The 18318-nt window shown below is 44.9% G+C and overlaps 1 protein-coding gene across 3 annotated transcripts; it reads left to right on the top strand.

Annotated features, from left to right (window-relative positions):
• Positions 1-4060: 4060 nt before the first annotated feature.
• Positions 4061-18193, top strand: LOC311429536 (pannexin-2-like). Of its 3 annotated transcripts, XM_084540625.1 has the most exons (5): positions 4061-4470; positions 4762-5059; positions 13828-14006; positions 15141-15273; positions 15695-15801. In XM_084540625.1, the coding sequence occupies exons 2-3, from the start codon at positions 4834-4836 to the stop codon at positions 13854-13856; spliced, it is 255 nt and encodes an 84-aa protein (XP_084396751.1). In that variant the 5' UTR covers positions 4061-4470; positions 4762-4833; the 3' UTR covers positions 13857-14006; positions 15141-15273; positions 15695-15801. The 3 variants fall into 3 exon arrangements, with proteins under 3 accessions (XP_084396751.1, XP_084396749.1, XP_084396750.1); XM_084540624.1 differs by lacking the exon at positions 13828-14006 and having other exon boundaries at positions 4062-4470; XM_084540623.1 differs by lacking the exons at positions 13828-14006; positions 15141-15273; positions 15695-15801 and adding an exon at positions 16043-18193.
• The last annotated feature ends 125 nt before the right edge of the window (positions 18194-18318 follow it).

Here is an 18318-nt window from a genome sequence, read left to right as displayed (position 1 = left end):
CACGTGCCACTGCTTCTACCCAAGGGGACCCCTGTGCATGACAAACAGACAGTGCAGCTGTAGCTAAGAGGATGTCTTTCTGCTTCAAAGCCTCACCACAGGCCTTTGTGTTAAAAAAAAGAGGACACAGGAAAGGACGGACATAAAGAAGGCAGAAATTGGTCTCTGCTGGTGGGCCGGCAGGCAGAACGTGGCAGATGACAGGCGGAAAGAGCCCAGGCCACATAATGTCCTCCTGCAGCGATCTCTTCCTTCCTCTGCGCAGAAGAGAGAAGCTGAAGTAGCAGCAGCAGGAAGGAGGGCGAGCAGCCAGCCAGCCTAGCACTCTGCTGTCACCCGCCAAGCCTGCAGTGTCAGCACGATCTCCTGTCACCTGCACCATCCTCTTTCGCTGGAATGTGTTACCCATGCTCAACAGAAAGGAAAGGGAAAGGGACCTGGATTCAGGACGGCTTCTCCAGGCATTTTAATGGGGCTGGTTGGAAGGTCTTCAGACCTGAATGGAAGGGAGCAAAATTGGATTTTGATCACTCACTTCTGCTTGAGAAGCACTATACAGAAAAGTGAGCACAAACTTTTGAGGTCCAGCTGAGCAGGATTCCCCCCAGGGACCTGAGGGATTGAGAGGATGAGACACAAATAAGCCCAGAAGTTGAGATCCATTAGCAGGGAGATTTTTTTTTCTTTTTTTTAAAAAAAAAAAAAAAAAAAAAAAAAAAAAAAAAAAAAAGCTTCACCAATGTCAGCAACAGCATTACATCTTACCACTAAGAGTGAGTTTTTCTTGACAGGAGAACACAGCCTCCTCGTACTGCCAAAGCCTCAATTCAGTGCCAGCAGCCACATCCAGGCAGCACCGCCAGTTGCCACTTTTTGCTATCATCTGGCCCCTTGCTTCATTTTACTGCCAGAACTCTCACCTCCGTGCTCAGCCCCACTGTCACAACCCCCTGCCAACTGCCGGTTCCCACTGCCAGCTCTAGGCAGCCTTGTCTCACTGGGTGCATCTGCACAGCATCCAAAGGCGTGCCTGCGGCCCACGTAGGCAGGCGACAGCACCGACAGAGCCATGGTAATGCTGGCTGCAAACCCAGCCCAGCGAGAGCATCTCTGCTCCTTTCCTGTGTCATCGGGGAAGCCTTATCCTTTCCATAAAGATACCCCGGGGGGCCGCATGAAGCAGTTGTGGTAGCATGACTGATGTTAAAACAGTCAGCTAAAAAGGCAGCGATTCCCTAGTGAGTACGAACTGACAAGGACAGCACACAGTCGCCCTTGAGGAAATGGCTGAGCTGGGCCAAGATGTAATGTAAGAGACAATGAGTGGGATTTATATGTAAACTCTGGACACCTACAATGTGGAAGTGATTCATCTCGTTTTGAAGAGGACATCTGCATTTGGTCACATGAACTTCGCTGCTACGTTACTTCTCCTCCTACATGATTCAGAATGGTGCTCTGCAATACCTAGCTCAGATGCCTTCAAGTTTGAATAGATAAATCTCGACCTGCACCTAGAGGTGGTATAGCCTCTTCTTATAGGGCAAATCATTCTGGAGGCCACAGGTTCCCCTGTCAGAATTTGCCATCTATCTTTCACCGCTGTTCATTTTCTTTTAAACTTCTGAACTTTCAGAACTTCAGAAATCAAGGCTTTAAAAGGTCACACATTTTACCTTCAAGAAGCAATGTATTCTAAATGATAAAACCCAGTGGTTTATTCAAACTGTGACTGTAAAATAATACTCCTTTTTTTGATCTTTTGTTAGAATTAATTAGAATTCATTCACAAGCCTTTCCACTTTGATCTGTAAATCAAATTCCGACCCTACCAGCAGCTTGTGAAATATTTATTAACATAGGATTATTATCACAGCCTGATTATTGTCTAGATTATCCAGCAGCATACATACCAGCATACATACCAGCGTGTTATTGCTGAGAAACTTGGCCATGGTGTTTGTCTATAAATTATGACAGTAATTTTTCTGTGTCCCCCTCTCTGCCCTACTACAGGTCTTTGTTTACCCACATGTTTTGGTTTGACAGTACCGTTCCATCTTGACTGTCTCTTTGGCTTGCTACAGAGACATAATGTTGCCAAGCAAGATTACAAAATCGATATGATTAAATCAAATAATGGTATTACAATGAATAAAGCTTTGGAAGAGAAATTTAAATTACTCATGGAGGCCATTTATTTTAAAAGCCAAGTGACTGATTTATGGTAATTTTCCTATGTGAGTAGGACTCCTAACCTTGCTTATTAAATGTAGAACTAGATATAATTTAGGGGAAAGATATAACAGATGCCTACAAAAGCATATGTGTCATGAAAAAGATGGATGGGGATTGATCCAAATACTTTCCCATAATCAGGGCCCATTGAATTGAAATACTCTCAAACAAACAAAAGAAGTTGTTTTTCACGTAACAGGTTGTAAGCCTGAAGAAGTCCTTAATAGGGGATGTTGTGGACAAGAGACCCAAGGGAATACAAGCAAAAATACTCTGAGAAGGGGCTCTTTGGGTGTTATTACACCATCACAAGCTCAAGGAATTCCTTGGACACTGTTGGAAGCTGGACCAGTACTATGGAAAAGGCATCAACACAGGTTGCCTCATGTCCCATTACAGCCACTCTTGGAGATGAATACAGGACTAGATGGCCCTTAGATGCTTACACTGAGCTCTTCAGAGGTGGTTACTGCAGGCTGGAACTCTTTCCTCATGTGAAAACATGAGGAAGCACCTAAAGTCAACATCTTGACAGCAAATAAGTAGTAAGGTCTTAGGCTAGGGAAGATATGAGGAGAAACACCACAGAGGCCTCCGAAAACAAAAAGGAAGCAGCTTGTTTTGAATTAAGTAACTGGATGGGCAATAGAGGATTTGAAAAGGAGATGACAAAGTGAGGATTGGGAAAATGGCCTTTCAGCAACACTCTCAACAAGCAGGACAAGACTGTCAGCAGCACCGAAGAGCATGATGAAATGATTGCGATTTTGAAAGCCTGAGCAGAAGTTTTGCAAATCAGCTGTACTGGTCCAGGCTGTCAGCCCACCTCGCTCCGTGTGGTCCCTCTGGCTGCAGCAGCAACAAGTGCTTAAGGAGTTTGAGTCCCTTGTTGCTAGTTTGGAAAGCCAGTATTTTAGAGGCTGACAAAATGCATGCATAGCCCAAACACAGCCATGGCGAGAGAATCTGGCACATCTGCCCCACATCCCGGGTAGGACGCTCGCTTCCAGAGCTCCTCACTGCATGTCGGCCCTTGGAGCTGCCTCTGCTGCCACGGAGCCTACGGAGGGTGAGGAGCTGGGAAAATGAAGCAAGTGATGGTGACAGCTCTGGGCCTTTCTCACCCCCGGTGCCCTTCAGGAGCGTGCGGCAGTGACAGCTTTGTCTCTGCTGCCTGGGCTCCTTCACCAGGGCTGTCGCCATCAGGACATCCCTCTCGCCTGGCTCAGCACATCCCTGCCCGCATGGAAGGACCCCTGCAAAGCAGCATTAATTTAAGTTTGCATCCCATATTTAAACTTGAGTAATTGAACTTGAATAGCACGCAGTGATCGTCGTATTGTTGGCAGTGAGTGGGGAAAGGGAAATTTCAAGGCAAAGACGAAAATCTCTGCCTTACTCCTGCTGTGTTGCAGATGACAACTACAAATCTTTGGGAGAAAATAATAATAATAATAATAATAGTAGTGTCAGCGATATTTGTTTACGGGTATCTCTGGTTTTCATCCGCGCACTGCTGAATATAAACTCCCTGAATAACTTGGGGGCTGCGACCTGGCGCTTTTGTCTGGGTGCCGCGATGCAGCACACACGTCCCTCGGTGCAGTGTGCCCCCAGCGGGGCTTTAAAACCCTTCCAGCGGGGACACCTCGCCCCGGGGACACTTCGCCCTGAGGTGCCCCGGGGGCTGCGGCTGCTCCCCCTCCATCACCTCAGGAGGCGGCGCGGCCCCGGCCCCGGCCCCGGCCCCCGCCCCCGCCCGCCGCCGACCTCCGCGGGCCCCCGGCGCATGCGCGCTGCCTCCAGCGGTGCCTCCCGCGGGGCCGGGGCCGCAACGTGTTGCGCGCTGCAGCCCCCGGGGCTGTGCCTGCTGCGGCTGCTGCCCCCCCCCCTTCCTCCTTCTCCTCCTCCTCCTGCTGCTGCTGCTGCTCCCAGCCTGGCAGGCTCCAGCTGCTCGCATCAGATCCTTAAAGGACCCCTGCGCTCCCGCAATTCATTCCGGTGCTGCTCTCTCCTCCTCCTGCTGCTGCCAGCCCCCGCTGAGCCGCCCGGCGCGCTGCAGCCCGGCGTTTCCATGCATTGCCAGCCAGCCGCGGCCAGAACCGGCACCGGCCCCGAAGCGGCGGCGCGGGGACCTCTCCGCCGGCAGGAAGGGCCGGTGTAAGTTTATTTGCGCCTTCCGCTGCTGCTGGCGAGGCAGCGCCCGCGAACCCAGGGAGCCGCAGCTGCCAGGTAAATGCCCGCTCCCTCGGCGCGGGGGCAGCCCCAGCCCCAGCCCCAGCCCGTGCTGTCGCATGGCCGGGCACGGCGGGGACACGGCTGCTGGGGTCCCCCCGGCTTCCCTCTGCGGAGCTGCGTGGGGAGGCAGCCCTCCTGCAGCACCCGGGGTGCTGCTGCTGCTCCCCGGGGCTGCGGGGACACGGGGAGGTCGGGCTGGGGCGGGCAGCACGGGACCCCCACAGCACCCCGCAGCACCCCAAGGCAGCCGGCCCCGCCGCCACCCTGTCGGTGTTGTCCCCGCAGGCCACCGCCCGTCCCCGTGTCCCCGTCCCCGGGGGAGGCCCGTCGGCGTGAGGCCGCCCGCAGCCACCGCTTATGCAACACATCATCGATAACCACCCCGACATGGCCACCGCGCTGCTGGCGGGCGAGAAGCTGAAGGAGCTGATCCTGCCCGGGCAGCAGGATGACAAGGCGGGCGCGCTGGCGGCTCTGCTGCTGCAGCTGAAGCTGGAGCTGCCCTTCGACCGCGTGGTCACCATCGGCACCGTCCTCATCCCCATCCTCCTCGTCACACTCGTCTTCACCAAGAACTTTGCTGGTAAGGGCTGCGGGCTCCAACAGTGGCCCCAAAAATAGCCCCAGTGGCTCCCCGCTTTGTGGCCAGCTCCTGGAGGGCAGGGGCAGCAGGAGCAGAGGGGCCGTGGGGTGCCCCAAGGACAGCGGTGCTGAGGGAGGGGAGCTGAGGGAGGGGAGCGGGTGGCTCCGTGCCAGTGGCCCACCGGAGCGCCTCTTTGTGCTTCGTTACGAGGAGCCAGAGAGGTGTAAAGATGAGGTACGGCCTGAGTGTTGGTCCTGATGTTGAGTCAGGTGTGTGCAGCACGGGTTTTTGACTGGCCCGCGAGGTAGAGGGGTGCCTCGTTATACTGGCTGCTGGTAATTACATACAGGTACACGCCTCTTGGGCTTTCCCGTATCATGATATCTCTGGTATTTAAGGGCTTGCATAAAAATTTTCACAGGTTCAAAAGCCCAGGTTGTTCGCCCATCGCAGCCAACACATCGTCCTGCCTGTCAGGGAGGTTAGTCCAGGTTTGTCTGGAAGGACAGTTCAAGTCTTGGTGAGCCTCAAAAATCATTCACCCAGTAAATTGCTGTGACATCGTTTGGGCCATTAGCAGGCAGGTAACCACTGCTTTACTTTCTGAAGTGTCGCCTCCAGGAGTGGAGCTGACAGCATGGGACTTCTTTCGGGTCCCCCGAGGCTCCATCCTGAAGATCCCTTTGGAATTATTAGCGCCTTCATGTACAGACTGGAAGCCTGTAGCTTGTATGGTCAGTGGGAATTAGCTGTGTTTGATCTGTAAGCGTATCCAAATCAGGCTCTTACTTCATATGTGGCTTTGGGGTTGACTTCCAACACTGACAGTGAAAGCAAGCATAAAGCATATGTAAGATTAAATTACCTAGAAGAGTAACTGCTTGTGAAGAGCATCTTGATTGAAGATTTTTCTAAATCATAGTTAAAACATTTTGAATTTGCCTTTTTTTTTATGACTTATATATATCTTTTATATAGTTCTTCAGCCGCAGTTGATGATAACATCATTTTTTTGCATGGTCATCTAGAGGTATCTTAAAGAGACCATATTTTCAGGGCACACTGAGCTTGGTGAACATCTGAGAACTGTCTCCTCATGGTGACCTAAAGGCAGGATACAGTCACTTTTGTGGGTCCTTCATGTAGAATGCAGAAGTGTTGGGGCCCTTCCTCTGTTTGGTTTGTAGAGAAGTAAACATCGATGAAAAGGCAAGCCTACAGAAGGCAATGAGAGTGCTTACTTCACACTGTTTGAGATTTACAAATGTGAATATTAGTAGGCCTAAAGATAACCTTGGGTGCCAGAAAGGTCATGCTCTTTCACTTATGTTTCTTTATTGTAGTGTGAGCTTCCTACCAGAGATCTGTGATGAATCACTGCTTGCGCAGACAGCAGGAACTTACTCTGTATGAGCAAGTCCTGTGAGGCTGCAGATTGCGGAGGAAGACCCAAGTCTAGGAGACTCAGAGATTTATACAGGGGATGTTACTCTGAGAGACTACACAGTGGTCCACGGAAGTTTAGCAATTTTACTCACTACTCACATCTGACCCTATTTCTGCAATTGGGTTTGTTTTATGCCATGAAAGACTACTCTAGGACAACAGTTGTGGTCTTAAATGTTGCAGTTGTTTTGTTTTGTTTTTCAGAAGTACCAAAAACAATGTCATTTGTGTCTAGTCACAGACCTTGTGTACTCATTTGACCCTATAAGACCATATGCAATGCTACAGGCTTGTGGTGGAGTGGCTGGAAAGCTGTGCAGAGGAAAAGGATCTGGGCGTGTTGGTTGATGCTCGCCTGAACATGAGCCAGCAGTGTGCCCAGGTGACCAAGAAGGCTGATGGCATCCTGGCTTGTGTCAGGAATAGTGCAGCCAGCAGGAGCAGGGAGGTGATCGTCCCCCTGTACTCTGCTCTGGTGAAGCCGCACCTCGAGTGCTGTGTTCAGTTTTGGGCCCCTCACTACAAGAAGGACATCGAGGCCCTGGAGTGTGTCCAGAGAAGGGCTACGGAGCTGGTGCAGGGCCTGGAGCACAAGTCCCGTGATGAGCGGCTGAGGGAACTGGGGGTGTTTAGTCTGGGGAAGAGGAGGCTCAGGGGAGACCTTAGTGTTCTCTACAACTACCTGAACGGAAGGTGTGGGGAGCTGGGGGTTGGCCTCTTCTTGCGGGTGATGAGATGAGGGAATGGCCTCAAGTTGTGCCAGAGGAGGGTCAGGTTGGAAATTAAGAGAAATTTCTTCTCAGAAAGAGCAGTCAGGCATTGGAATGGGTTGCCCAGGAAGGTGGTGGCATCATCGTCCCTGGGGATATTTAAGGAAAGCTTGGACATGGCACTTAGAGACATGGTTTAGTGGGTGATATTGGTGATAGGGGAACAGTTGGACTAAATAATCTTGGAGGTCTTTTCCAACCTTGATGATTTTCTGATTCTATATGTGCTATAAGAGCAGTAACCTGTTATGTCCTACCTGGACAAAGTTTACAAGGCAATACAGAAAGCACCTTTATGGCACTGAAAAAACATGGGACAGCACTCTTCTCACATACAATATACATACCATGAGAGAAAGGGGAAAAAAAAATAAAGATACAAGAAAATGTCATACAAACTGTAAAGGGCCAACGAAATTTTCAGGACTTCTTTTTCAGGTGCAGTAAAAGAGCTCAAGATTGGTAGATTCAATTCTGCTTCCAGTGATCTCAAGAGCAAAACTCCTCCTAATTTTAAATGTGACCTGATTTAGATGTTTGCAGCCCTGTTACCAAAACAACATTTACTCAAACTTCTTTACTAAGAAGGTTGTCCAGAGACACTGACCATGGTAACAGCAATAGTCCTGCTGAGTATGTGCTTATTACTGGCTCTGCTGTTTGTGTTAGGTTTCACCCATGCGCTGCCACTGATCTTTAAAAAAAAAAATATTTTTCTTGCTTTGGATATTGCTTCCTGTATGCAATTTAAATAATACATATGAAAAGTGCAAACTTTGTTGACAAAAGTGCTGGCAAGAGGTTCCTGCTGCTGCTTTGGGTGTTAGTACCATAGTAGCTTCCCAGCCTTTTCCTTGTGCCCTTCTGTGCATCGGTTACAGCCTCGGAGTAGGAAATAAAAGCTGATGCTTATAATTACTCCTAATGCTGTTAATGATATCCGGTGCAAGCTGTTTAAAGCTACCATCATGTTGCTAAGCCAAGAACAAACCCCTCTTCTGGTTTCTGTCCCCTTACTTGAAGAGTCTTGTAAAGGCTCTCGGAAGGTGTGCGTGCTCAGGGCGTACGTAGATGTGCAGTGAACGTGGTTTCTCACAAACCCTTGAGTGCCAAGAGGAGATAAAACCCTACACACTGCTGATCTGCCTGTGAGTTTGTGGAGGATCCAGCTTACCTTAAAGCCTGGTCAGGAGTGACTAGGCACAGTGCAGTGCTGGGCTCCTGGGCCCAGCAACAGCACGCCGTGTGAAAGTTGAGCCCAGCCTCAGCATGTGAAGCAAGGAGGGCGTGCGTTATGCCAGATGGATTTAAAAGGCAATCATTTATTTGTAATTTTAGAAATCGTTATGTCTGTGGGATAATACATTGCATAGTGTAGTTTTCCTGTGGGTGAAAATAAAGTTACTTAATGAATTGTGTTGTTTTAATGACAGGGGCAAAGTGGTTGCTTAGGTTAATGTATTTGCTGTTCATGTATGTGATTTGTTCATCCTCGTGTTTGAGTACTCTGATCTCCACATTGCTTTTGAGAAATTAAATCACAGACGGTATAATGCTTGCACTGGCACCTCTGCAAAGAAATGACTACAGCCTTTCTTTGCACTTCCCTGACTTTCTTTCATAAGAGAAAAGAAAGTCCCTCAACTAACACCTTCTGTTATCGTTTCTGAGTCTCCCAATTCTCCTTTAATGTTTTTCCAACAAACTAGTGTGATTCCAGGAAGGATGCACCTAGAAAAGTAATTAAAGTAAATCTGTGTGCAGTATTAATACTGGGCAAAATAATTGGCTCGATGTCTGTACCCAGAGAGTGGTGGTCAATGGCTCTGTGTCCAGGTGCAGGCCAGTGACGAGCGGTACCTCAGGGGTGTCTCTTGGGACCGGTGCTTTTCAGTATCTTCATCAATGATGTAGACGATGGGGTTGAGTGCACCCTGAGCAAGTTTGTAGATGCCACCAAGCTGAGTGGTGTGGTTGATACACCAGAAGGAAGGGGTGTCATCCAGAGGGACCTGGACAGGCTGGAGAAGTGGGCCCATGTGAACCACATGAGGTTCAGCAAGGCCAAGTGCAAGGTGCTGCACCTAGGTTGGGGCAATCCCAGACATGAGCACAGACTGGGAGAAGAACTCATTGAGAGCAGCCCTGAGGAGAGAGACTTGGGGGTTCTGGTGGACAAAAAGCTCAACATGAGCCAGCAGTGTGTGCCTGCAGCCCAGAAGGCCAACTGCGTCCTGGGCTGCATCGACAGAGGAGTGGCCAGCAGGGGAGGGAAGGGATTGTCCCCCTCTGCTCTGCCCTTGTGAGGCCCCACTTGGAGTGCTGCATCCAGGTCTGGGGCCCCCAGCACAAGAAAGATGTGGGGCTGTTAGAGCAGATCGGAGGAGGACTACAAGGATGATCAGAGGGCTGGGGCAGCTATCCTGTGAAGGAAGTCCGAGAGAGCTGGAGATGTTCAGCCTGGAGAAGAGAAGGCTATGGGGAGACCTCATTGCAGCCTTTCAGTGCTTAAAGGGGTCTTATAAAAAGGACAGAGAAGGACTCTTTACGCAGGTAGATAATGATAGGACAAGGGGGAACGATCTTAAACTAAGGGAGGATAGATTTAGACTAGACATTAGGAGGGAGGGTAGTGTGGCGCTGGACCTGGTTGCCCAGAGAGGCTGTGGATGCCCCAACCCTGGAGATGTTCAAGGCCAAGTTGGATGAGGCCTTAGGTTGGAACTGGATGATCTTTAAGGTCCCCTCCAACCCAAGCCATTGTATGATTCTGCGATAAAGTCATTCAGGAACAGTGGTCAGCAACCTCACAAAAAGAAAGCCAGACAAGCATCCACAACAGACAAACGAATAGTCTGCCTTTCTAAAACTCACCCATGCGCAGACTTTATATACCATCAGGATGTCTTGTATTTATGGGCCAGTGTGCACTGAACCTTGAGGATCTCAGGGGAAGTGTTGGAGGCATTTGCCCTCTGTGCGCAAAGGAAACCTCCCTGCTAGCGATGCTCTTGTTGAGAGCTACAGTGCATACAGGTGGTAGTCCCAGGGGAATTTACTTGGTTTCATTCTGTTTTCTTTCACAAATTACTGCCTTAAAGATTTATTATTTTATTTAAATCCAAGTACTGTTTGAATTTCTTTCAGAACAGTGGCATGCCCCCATTACACCCTGTGTGATATCCAGTATCCGTTGTAGTGCTCCTGCATTGTATGCACAATGTTTTGCGAAGGTCCATATTTTTTTTTCCTTAGGGGTTTTATTTCTCATATCTGAAGATCCAGAAGCCTGATTTTTCATTCCCTAGCACCTTGAAGAATTAGTTACTCCTGTGCAAACTAGAAGTAAAATACAACTACCTCTGAGTGGAGAGCTCTACTTCAGTTAGTACTGCGGTGTCCCAGTGCAGGGATAGATAACCACGCTGGGTGCCAGCTAGCAGAGGAGCAGACTGTAAGCCTGTAAGTAGAGGTTGTCACTTCTGTTCTTCCCATTTAGCTGCCTTGGAGCCTGCAGGGTTGTTCCCTTCCACATGATAAAGGGTTTGGGGTTCTTTATTTAGTTACCTACCTACTTTCTTTGAAATAAATCATTAAAAGTGTTTTCTTGCTGAAGCAAAGTAGCCTTAGGCTAATACTTAGTGGAAAAAAATGATAAAAGGCCAAACTTTAATTAAAGATTAGTAGGTAAGACTCTAAGATATGTAGTTCTAGTCCAGCTGTAGTCTGCCTCAATGTTCAGCAGCTTTTTTTAGTTACGATGTTTCAGTATCTCCTATCAAGGCCTGGTGAGTCTGGGGAGGCACAGATCTAAATACAAGGGACTGGTCCTTTAATATACTGCATTTCCATTTTTACTTCCTTGTCAAAATGCAGAAAATGCGTGGTATTAGACTGCAACATTCATTATCTGTTTGATGGGCATCTGTTTGGTGTTCCATGGGTTTTTCATCTTGCTCGCTTCGCTACTCTCCCTGGTTTTACCATGGAGCTAGGTACTTGCAAACCACATGGAACTAGTATTCACAACCCACAGCCACAGATAGGGCTCTGATGGGTATTAAACACCTCTCCATCAGCAAGTATAGTGTCTGTCCTCTGACACTGGCAGTGAACAGCAGCCTTCCGTAGTGAAACATCTCACAGCCTTTGCTTAGATTCCAAGACACCATGGACAAGGATCTTCACGATATTAACATATCTTCACAATATTGAAATATTTTGGTTTCCAAACTTTCAAAAGCTTTAGGATTCATGTTGTCAGCCACAGCAATTGCTAAGTCATATCCCTTGTGTACACTGCCTTGTGCTTTCTATTCACAATGAATCATTCTGTATTGCAGTCATGTCTGCTTTTCCCTCAGAAGTTGTTTAATGCCAATACTTTATTAAAATAAAGCAAAACAGTCATCCAGTTGATTTTTATACTCCCATCAAAAGCCAAGCTTTGGTGTTCATTTTCTTGCTAGGTTTATAAAACAGTGCTTACCAAATACCAAAAAGTTGCTCACAAATACTGTATTTCTATGTCTCTTAGCAGTTATGTAGCTCAGCCCTCTACCACCCTTCTGCTAGAAAATTCTCATGAGGAAGTCATGGAAGGAGACAGTAAGTTAAATGACTGAAGAGTTAGGACAAGTTTTATGTTTTATTTTCTGATTTGTAATCATTTTGCATAAGTGATGCTTACTTCACTGTGCAGTACAGTGTATGCATGAGTTCAGTGTCTCTTTATGCATTTCACCCAAAAGTATGTTTGAAGTAGTGTATGGTGAGGATTTCTCTGCTACAAGATGGAATTTTATTTTGTATTGCCGGTCAACTTTTTGAATTTGTATTTCTGTCTCAGGTTGTGGGCAGCATATTTACACACACTCTCACTTCCTGACCTGACTGTTAGTTGGCTTTTGAGCTTATTTTCCATTTTTACTCGGTAGCCTTACTTAAAGCCACATACAGTAAAAAAGTGAAGATGAAGTTTTCCCAAATAGTTACTGTTACTGCTACAAGTACTGGGCCAGATTGTTATTTGCATGCATGTGAGGACATGGATGCAGAAATTAGTTCTGAGGCAGTATTAGCTGCTGAGACACTCCTTAAATTCTCTTCTCACACCTCTTGTGTTTTAAGTGCTTTCAAATCGTGTATTTTTTAAAGAACTGCAGTAGTGCAAGCAGCCATGGGCTGGCCGTGGTTCAGACACTGGCTGTTTGCATTGCAGTTGGAATTCTTACCAAAGGGTGAGGGCAAAACACAAACACAATGTTCATGGAGTATGCAAGCTGGCTTTCTCGGATTTTTGGTCACTTATAGATTTGCAGTTATGCAGTTGAATGTTAAATGGAAAAGTAATCTAGAGGAAACACATGAGCCTCACATAAGTAATCATTCCACTGCAATTCCTAGAGGCCACAGACGTTTTTCTGTCACAAATTCCATCTCTCAGTCTTCATTGACACATACGTGTCGTCTTTTTTTTATATTGACTTGGATGACCCTGTCTACACTATTAACCCTTTCATTTTCTTGTGTCTCATATGTGAAGAGGTCCAACATATGGATAAGATTTAGCTTAATACATACTTTCAGGATAACTTCAACAATCTGTACAGATAGATGGGTCAAAAGCATTCTTGTTTAAGAGCTACTTAACTCATTCACCTTTGTCAAGAGGCAACCTTTTGAATAAATAAGAGTAAGGCTGAGACTGTTTTTCAAAGCTACCATGAAGTATTTTGAAGCTTTTTCTCTCTAAACTAGACAGAAATTACACATCCAAGATCTAGAGGTCTCAGCTTGTATTGCCTCTTAGATTGGTAAAACTCTTCAAGACGAATCTGTATCATCCGTGAGTTCCCTGGGATTTTTGAACACTAAAGATGACTGCAGCAGGCACCTTCAGTAGGTATACACATTTAATTAAAAAGCTGAAATATTTCACAGTAGACTGTCATCATTCTTGCAGAGGTTTCTTTTGTTTCCCATGATACAGGATTTATTCTAAGAAAAGGGTTGAAAATAATGCCTTATGTTTCCATCATAAGGGATTTTGTATATTATTCTCCTGTATTTGAGCTTGGAAACTCAGTTGTACTTCTTAACGATAGTAAGGTTTGGAGATTTGTTTGCTTTTCTCTTCTGGCAGCAGTTGCTGAATGCAGGGTGCGTCTTTTGCAGCTTGGAGCTCAAGTGACTGTTTTGGAGCATTTCAGCTGCACAGGGAAGTAATTAATTCTGAGGCTGAGGTGCCTTGTCTTCTGTGGGATCCACAAACTGTACAGGAGGGATGGAAACATCCACACTGGAAGTTGCAGGGTCCCTGGGAGCCTTTTGAGGCTGATTCTCTTTTGCTCTGTCATGATAGATCAGCACAGGTCTGATACTTCACAACCCCCAGTTTCGCTATACCTGGAGGGACCAGTTTTCTAAAAAGCAGTAGACCAGTCATCTCTGCCTCCAAATACTGAGATACTAAAAGAATATAATTACCTAATGAACTAACTACTTGTATTTTTCTTTTCTTTTTTTTTTTTTTAATATGAAATTTTCCAGGTGCTGTGTTTATGCCAAGAGGTACTTAAAACAAGCCATCTTTTTTCATTTCTGACCATTAAAAAGCAGTAATGCAGTAGAACAAACCTGCTGTTTCCTGTTGTTTCCTGTGCTTGTATTTTGCGCTTGACCCTTGAATTAAGAAGCCACCCTTGTCTGTGTGCCATCAGTTTCACTAGGTATTCATTTCACCTTGGCATTTATGTGTTCTTGCAGTTTGCTTTAGCTGTTACTCTAGTTCGCATCATCCTAGTGTCTGGGTGCCTATGTAGCTGCTTTGGGGTTCTACTTCTAGAGGGGAATTTTTGCATTGTCCAAAAATGTTTTTTGATCTTTGGGTAACATGAACACACTTGCTTTCATGCATTACTTCTACCCCTATAGAGAAGTTCTGGCATCACCAAATTCCACTTACCTCCTTATACTAGGGATAATTGTAGAAGTCAATATTATTCAGATCTCTTTTGTAGAGCTATCTGGCGGAATTAATTATATTTTGGTGAATGCATTCTGTTAGTCAAATCTAACTTTTCCTCATATCTTAACATAGTACAAAACAAATGATAATACAGAAATACACCTCTAGGTGCAAATGCAAGCATTGTAATTTCCTTCCAGATGTCTTTTGTTTTCACATAAGGCTCCATGAACCACAGGAAGAAATGCTCGCAGTGTTGCTCATCAGTTCAGTCATTACAGAGAAGCTCTCTTTCTAACAACATTGCCACCGTACTGTGTGACCATCATGTGGTGGATGGTAGCTCATTATTGAGGAAACATTTCTCCATAGGAACAACCTCAGGGATTTCATTTAGGTGTTTCTGCACCTTCCGTGTAACGGTTGCCATTTCTGGAGTAATCTTTTCCAACATGTCAACATACGAACCAAGTAGGACTAGGTGCTTTGCTCTCCTGAATTTTGCAGGGCAGGCATTACAAGTCTTTAAGCCTAAGGTTGCTGGTAAGTGAACTTCAGCATACCAGCTAATTTCAGAAGAGCTAATGTACATTACATACAGGGAATATAGTCCTGTAAATTTTTATATCCACTGGGAATGTTCAGTACTGATATAGTTACTCTGCAAATCTAAAATACATGCAGTTTGAACAGCAGTCTTGCAAGAAAAATGGCCCCAAACTGTAAATATGGGGACACCCCTGTGGGAAACCAATTACCTGTTAGTCTTTGAAGCTGTTTATCTCACCCATTACAACTAATTTTTGTAGAATGTGAGTCAGTAAAACTTACTAGCAGATGGTTTCCTGTCTCATTTCCTTAGGGACTTTTCTTTTAAGATTTTTTTCTTAAACAGGACAAGTGATTTCAGAGAGTGGTCAAAAAAGGCTATACCTTACCTTGTTGATCATGGAGAAATTTGTACCTTAGGAAGACTTCATGGGCATGGAACCTTTTTTCAGAGTTGGAAAGAATATTCCCTAACAAAGGTAAAGGTATTGTCTTTTTGTTTTGATAAAAATGATAATTCTTAATAATCAGCTTGCTAAGTTAAGGCTTAGTTCTATGAATGTTTTATGTTCTTATTCATATGAATAAACTGAGTTAAATAGGACCGTATGACTACAATTGATACACAAAAGTAATTTCAGGAATCCATCCTCATACTGTACTAATTTCTAACCTTTAAATAAAGTAGTTGAAATAAACCTGTTAAATTAAAGGAATTTTCTAGTTAATTTGGATACTAGCCAGCATTTTTTAAAGTCACATCCAAAATAGAGTTACATATTCCTTATGGAAACCTCTGGCTGGGATGGAAAAACTGTTTACTGTTTAGATGACATCATTCTTACTTAGACTACATTTTCAGCTTTAGTAATATAAATGTTTTTTGTTCTGTTTTTCCAGAGAGAAGAGGATCCAGGACATTTCTTCTTTTCCTTTTAAAAAAAAAAATACTGAAAACTACTAAATAAATAATTTCTGTTTCTCAAAATAAACAGTTTGCTACCTGCTTCCTTGTGCATTCCTTTTAGTACTTGAGATGAATGAGGCATGTACATCTGATTGCTTACACTCCCTTGATACAACATAGGGAAGAGCAGTATGATAGAACTACACTTGTCAAATACTAACATCTATGGCTGAATTCAGGGAGCTCCTCATTTATCTTGGCTATTATAAACTTGTGTTCTAGCATCTGATGGGGCAGGAAGATTCAGAGATCCTACCTAAACACTGATTTTCTCCTTACAGTAAAGTGGAGAGGACCTTATGAGGAGCGCTTCAGAGAACTTGACTGAAATACCAGCTTTTCTTTGTAGGCAGGTTGAGCACTCGCATGATTTAGCAGTCCTCTTGAAGAGGGTGAAAAGCCATAGGCCCAGGGTGAGTCTGCAATATATTTAACTCGGTACTTGTGCTTACCTGATACTTAGTTACGTACCTGATACTCAGGTCTCCAGAGTTGGTGTCTGCTTCCCACTGGCATTCCCTGTGAGCCTCTGTGACAGAGCACGAGGGTTTAGTTGCTTGTCCAGGAGTTGGGAGACCCAGCCTGTTCGGCAGAACCTAAGCAGCTTCTCTGCTGCCTATACCCAGTGTATGTCAGGCAGCACGTTTACTTTGGATCCTCAAAGAATTACTCAGACAAGAGACATACTAACCTTTGTCTTGGTATAGCAAGCACAAGAATTTTAATCTCATTTTTTTCAGTTTTATTTTCTGAAAACTGGATGCCATTTTTTTCCTTTTTTTTTTTTTTTCTGTATGCTGTTAGGAAATTGTTCTTTTCCTCCTGCATTATTGAATCACGGTTTAGAATGCTGGAAACCTGCAGTCTCCTTGGAGGGTTAATGAGGTGTGATTTGGTTTTCCAGAGTAAATTCTAAAAGATGGAGGTCACAGGAAACATATACAACTTATTATTATGGTTTATATTTTGCTTCTGGTTAATACATTTTATTTCACAGGGAATATGGTAGGTGTAAAGAGTCAGTTGCCCCTTTATATAGGGGCATATACTGTGTATTAAAAATATCTTACTGTGTTTTTAACATCTACCAAAAACATTGTAAATGTGTTGTCCATATTTATTTAAGTAACTTTTGATTACTGCTTGTAATAAAATTTTAGAAGCTCGAGATTGACCCCCCTACAGCATCAGTTCTTCAAAGAGAGATTCACATGCCTAATTTTATGCACTATGAGTAATCCCACTGGCTTCAAAGAAACTGCATGAAGTCATTTTTAGAAGCAGGGTCTATTTTTTTTTTTACTGTGTTGAATACTGAGAGGCTGGTATTGTTATCTTTATTTGAAAACACAAATGAATGTTTGTGTGAGATCCAATTCACTCACTTTTTCTAGGAAAACTTGTAAAAAATAAACTTTGAAAGATACAGGAGAATAACACATAACTGTCAGCTTGACCGTGTCTTACTTAACAGTGTTGTTTCTATGTACCACATACTAGCTCACATTTTTTGCAAAATTATTTTTTTAATATGTATAGGCATGTGCATACACCCACAAAGCCTCCTTGGTGGACTGTGCTGTTGACATCTTTTCCTTTGAGATGCAAAACTGGGGCCTGAACTGCTTGTATTGCAGTGTGAGCCTCTGCATTCCTTCTGAGATTAATTTCTGCAACGGGAAGCTGCACAGAGGTTCCAACCCCAAACCTCAGCCCCCCAGCCCCTCATTTGAGAAATTTTAGAACTTAAAGTATTGTTTTTCCAGGGTTAAGTTTAGTTAAATTAATTTATCTAACATGTTTAACACTTGCAGCCTGACAAAGAGTATTTAATTCAGGGGCTCTTGAAGAGGGCTGTTGAGTGTATGCTGAGCTGTGTAGAGGTTGGGGAACCACTGGGAGGGGGTGGTTGACCTTGGACTGAGACTAGTAGAAGTGGTAGCCTGCACCTGCAGAAAGTCCCAGGCGTTTCTCAGAGCATTTACTAACAGGCAGCACCTAGCTTTCATACTTTGCCTTCACTCCTGCCTTCCACTTTGTCTCTCTAGGTTCTTTCTAAACATTTTACTGAGCATGGTCCCCCCTGCCTTCATCCCCCTCCCTACCTTGCTTATCTTCTCCCAACCATGTTCACTCTTTCATTCCCCTGAAGTATGTCCTTTTTACCACCATATGCCTGGAAGTAATTTCTCTAAGTAGTACTTAAACTGATAGGATGAGATGGTACAGAATGGAGCATGTGAAAAAACTTGGCTGTCAAGGGTTTTTATTTCTTCAAGTGGCATAATAGAATTATTGTATTCCACAACTAACTAATTCTGCTTTGACTATTTTATCTTGTCTGTATATCCAAAAAGATTAATTTGAGATGTCTCATATTTTATTAATGAGATTAGTTTTGTGGACTTCTAAAAGTTACTTACATGAACAATGAGCAGCATAAAATGCATTTCTGTACAACTGTTGAAAACATCTGAGGTACTGCTCACCTGTGATCATCTAACAGTATTGAAAAAGGGAAGCTAAGCTTCCTAGTATGCATCTTTATACTCAACTC

Source organism: Aythya ferina (genome assembly GCF_964211825.1).
Source record: "Aythya ferina genome assembly, contig: HAP1_SCAFFOLD_1327, whole genome shotgun sequence".
NCBI lineage: Eukaryota > Metazoa > Chordata > Aves > Anseriformes > Anatidae > Aythya > Aythya ferina.
Note: the sequence above shows the minus strand (reverse complement) of the source record. Positions and strands in the feature narration are given on the sequence as shown.

Coding starts and splice junctions, on each gene's coding strand:
- LOC311429536 (XM_084540624.1), top strand. CDS start 4,834: ATGCAACACATCATCGATAACCACCCCGACATGGCCACCGCGCTGCTG. Junction 5,060..15,140: donor CTTCACCAAGAACTTTGCTG/GTAAGGGCTGCG, acceptor TTTCTTAAACAG/GACAAGTGATTTCAGAGAGT.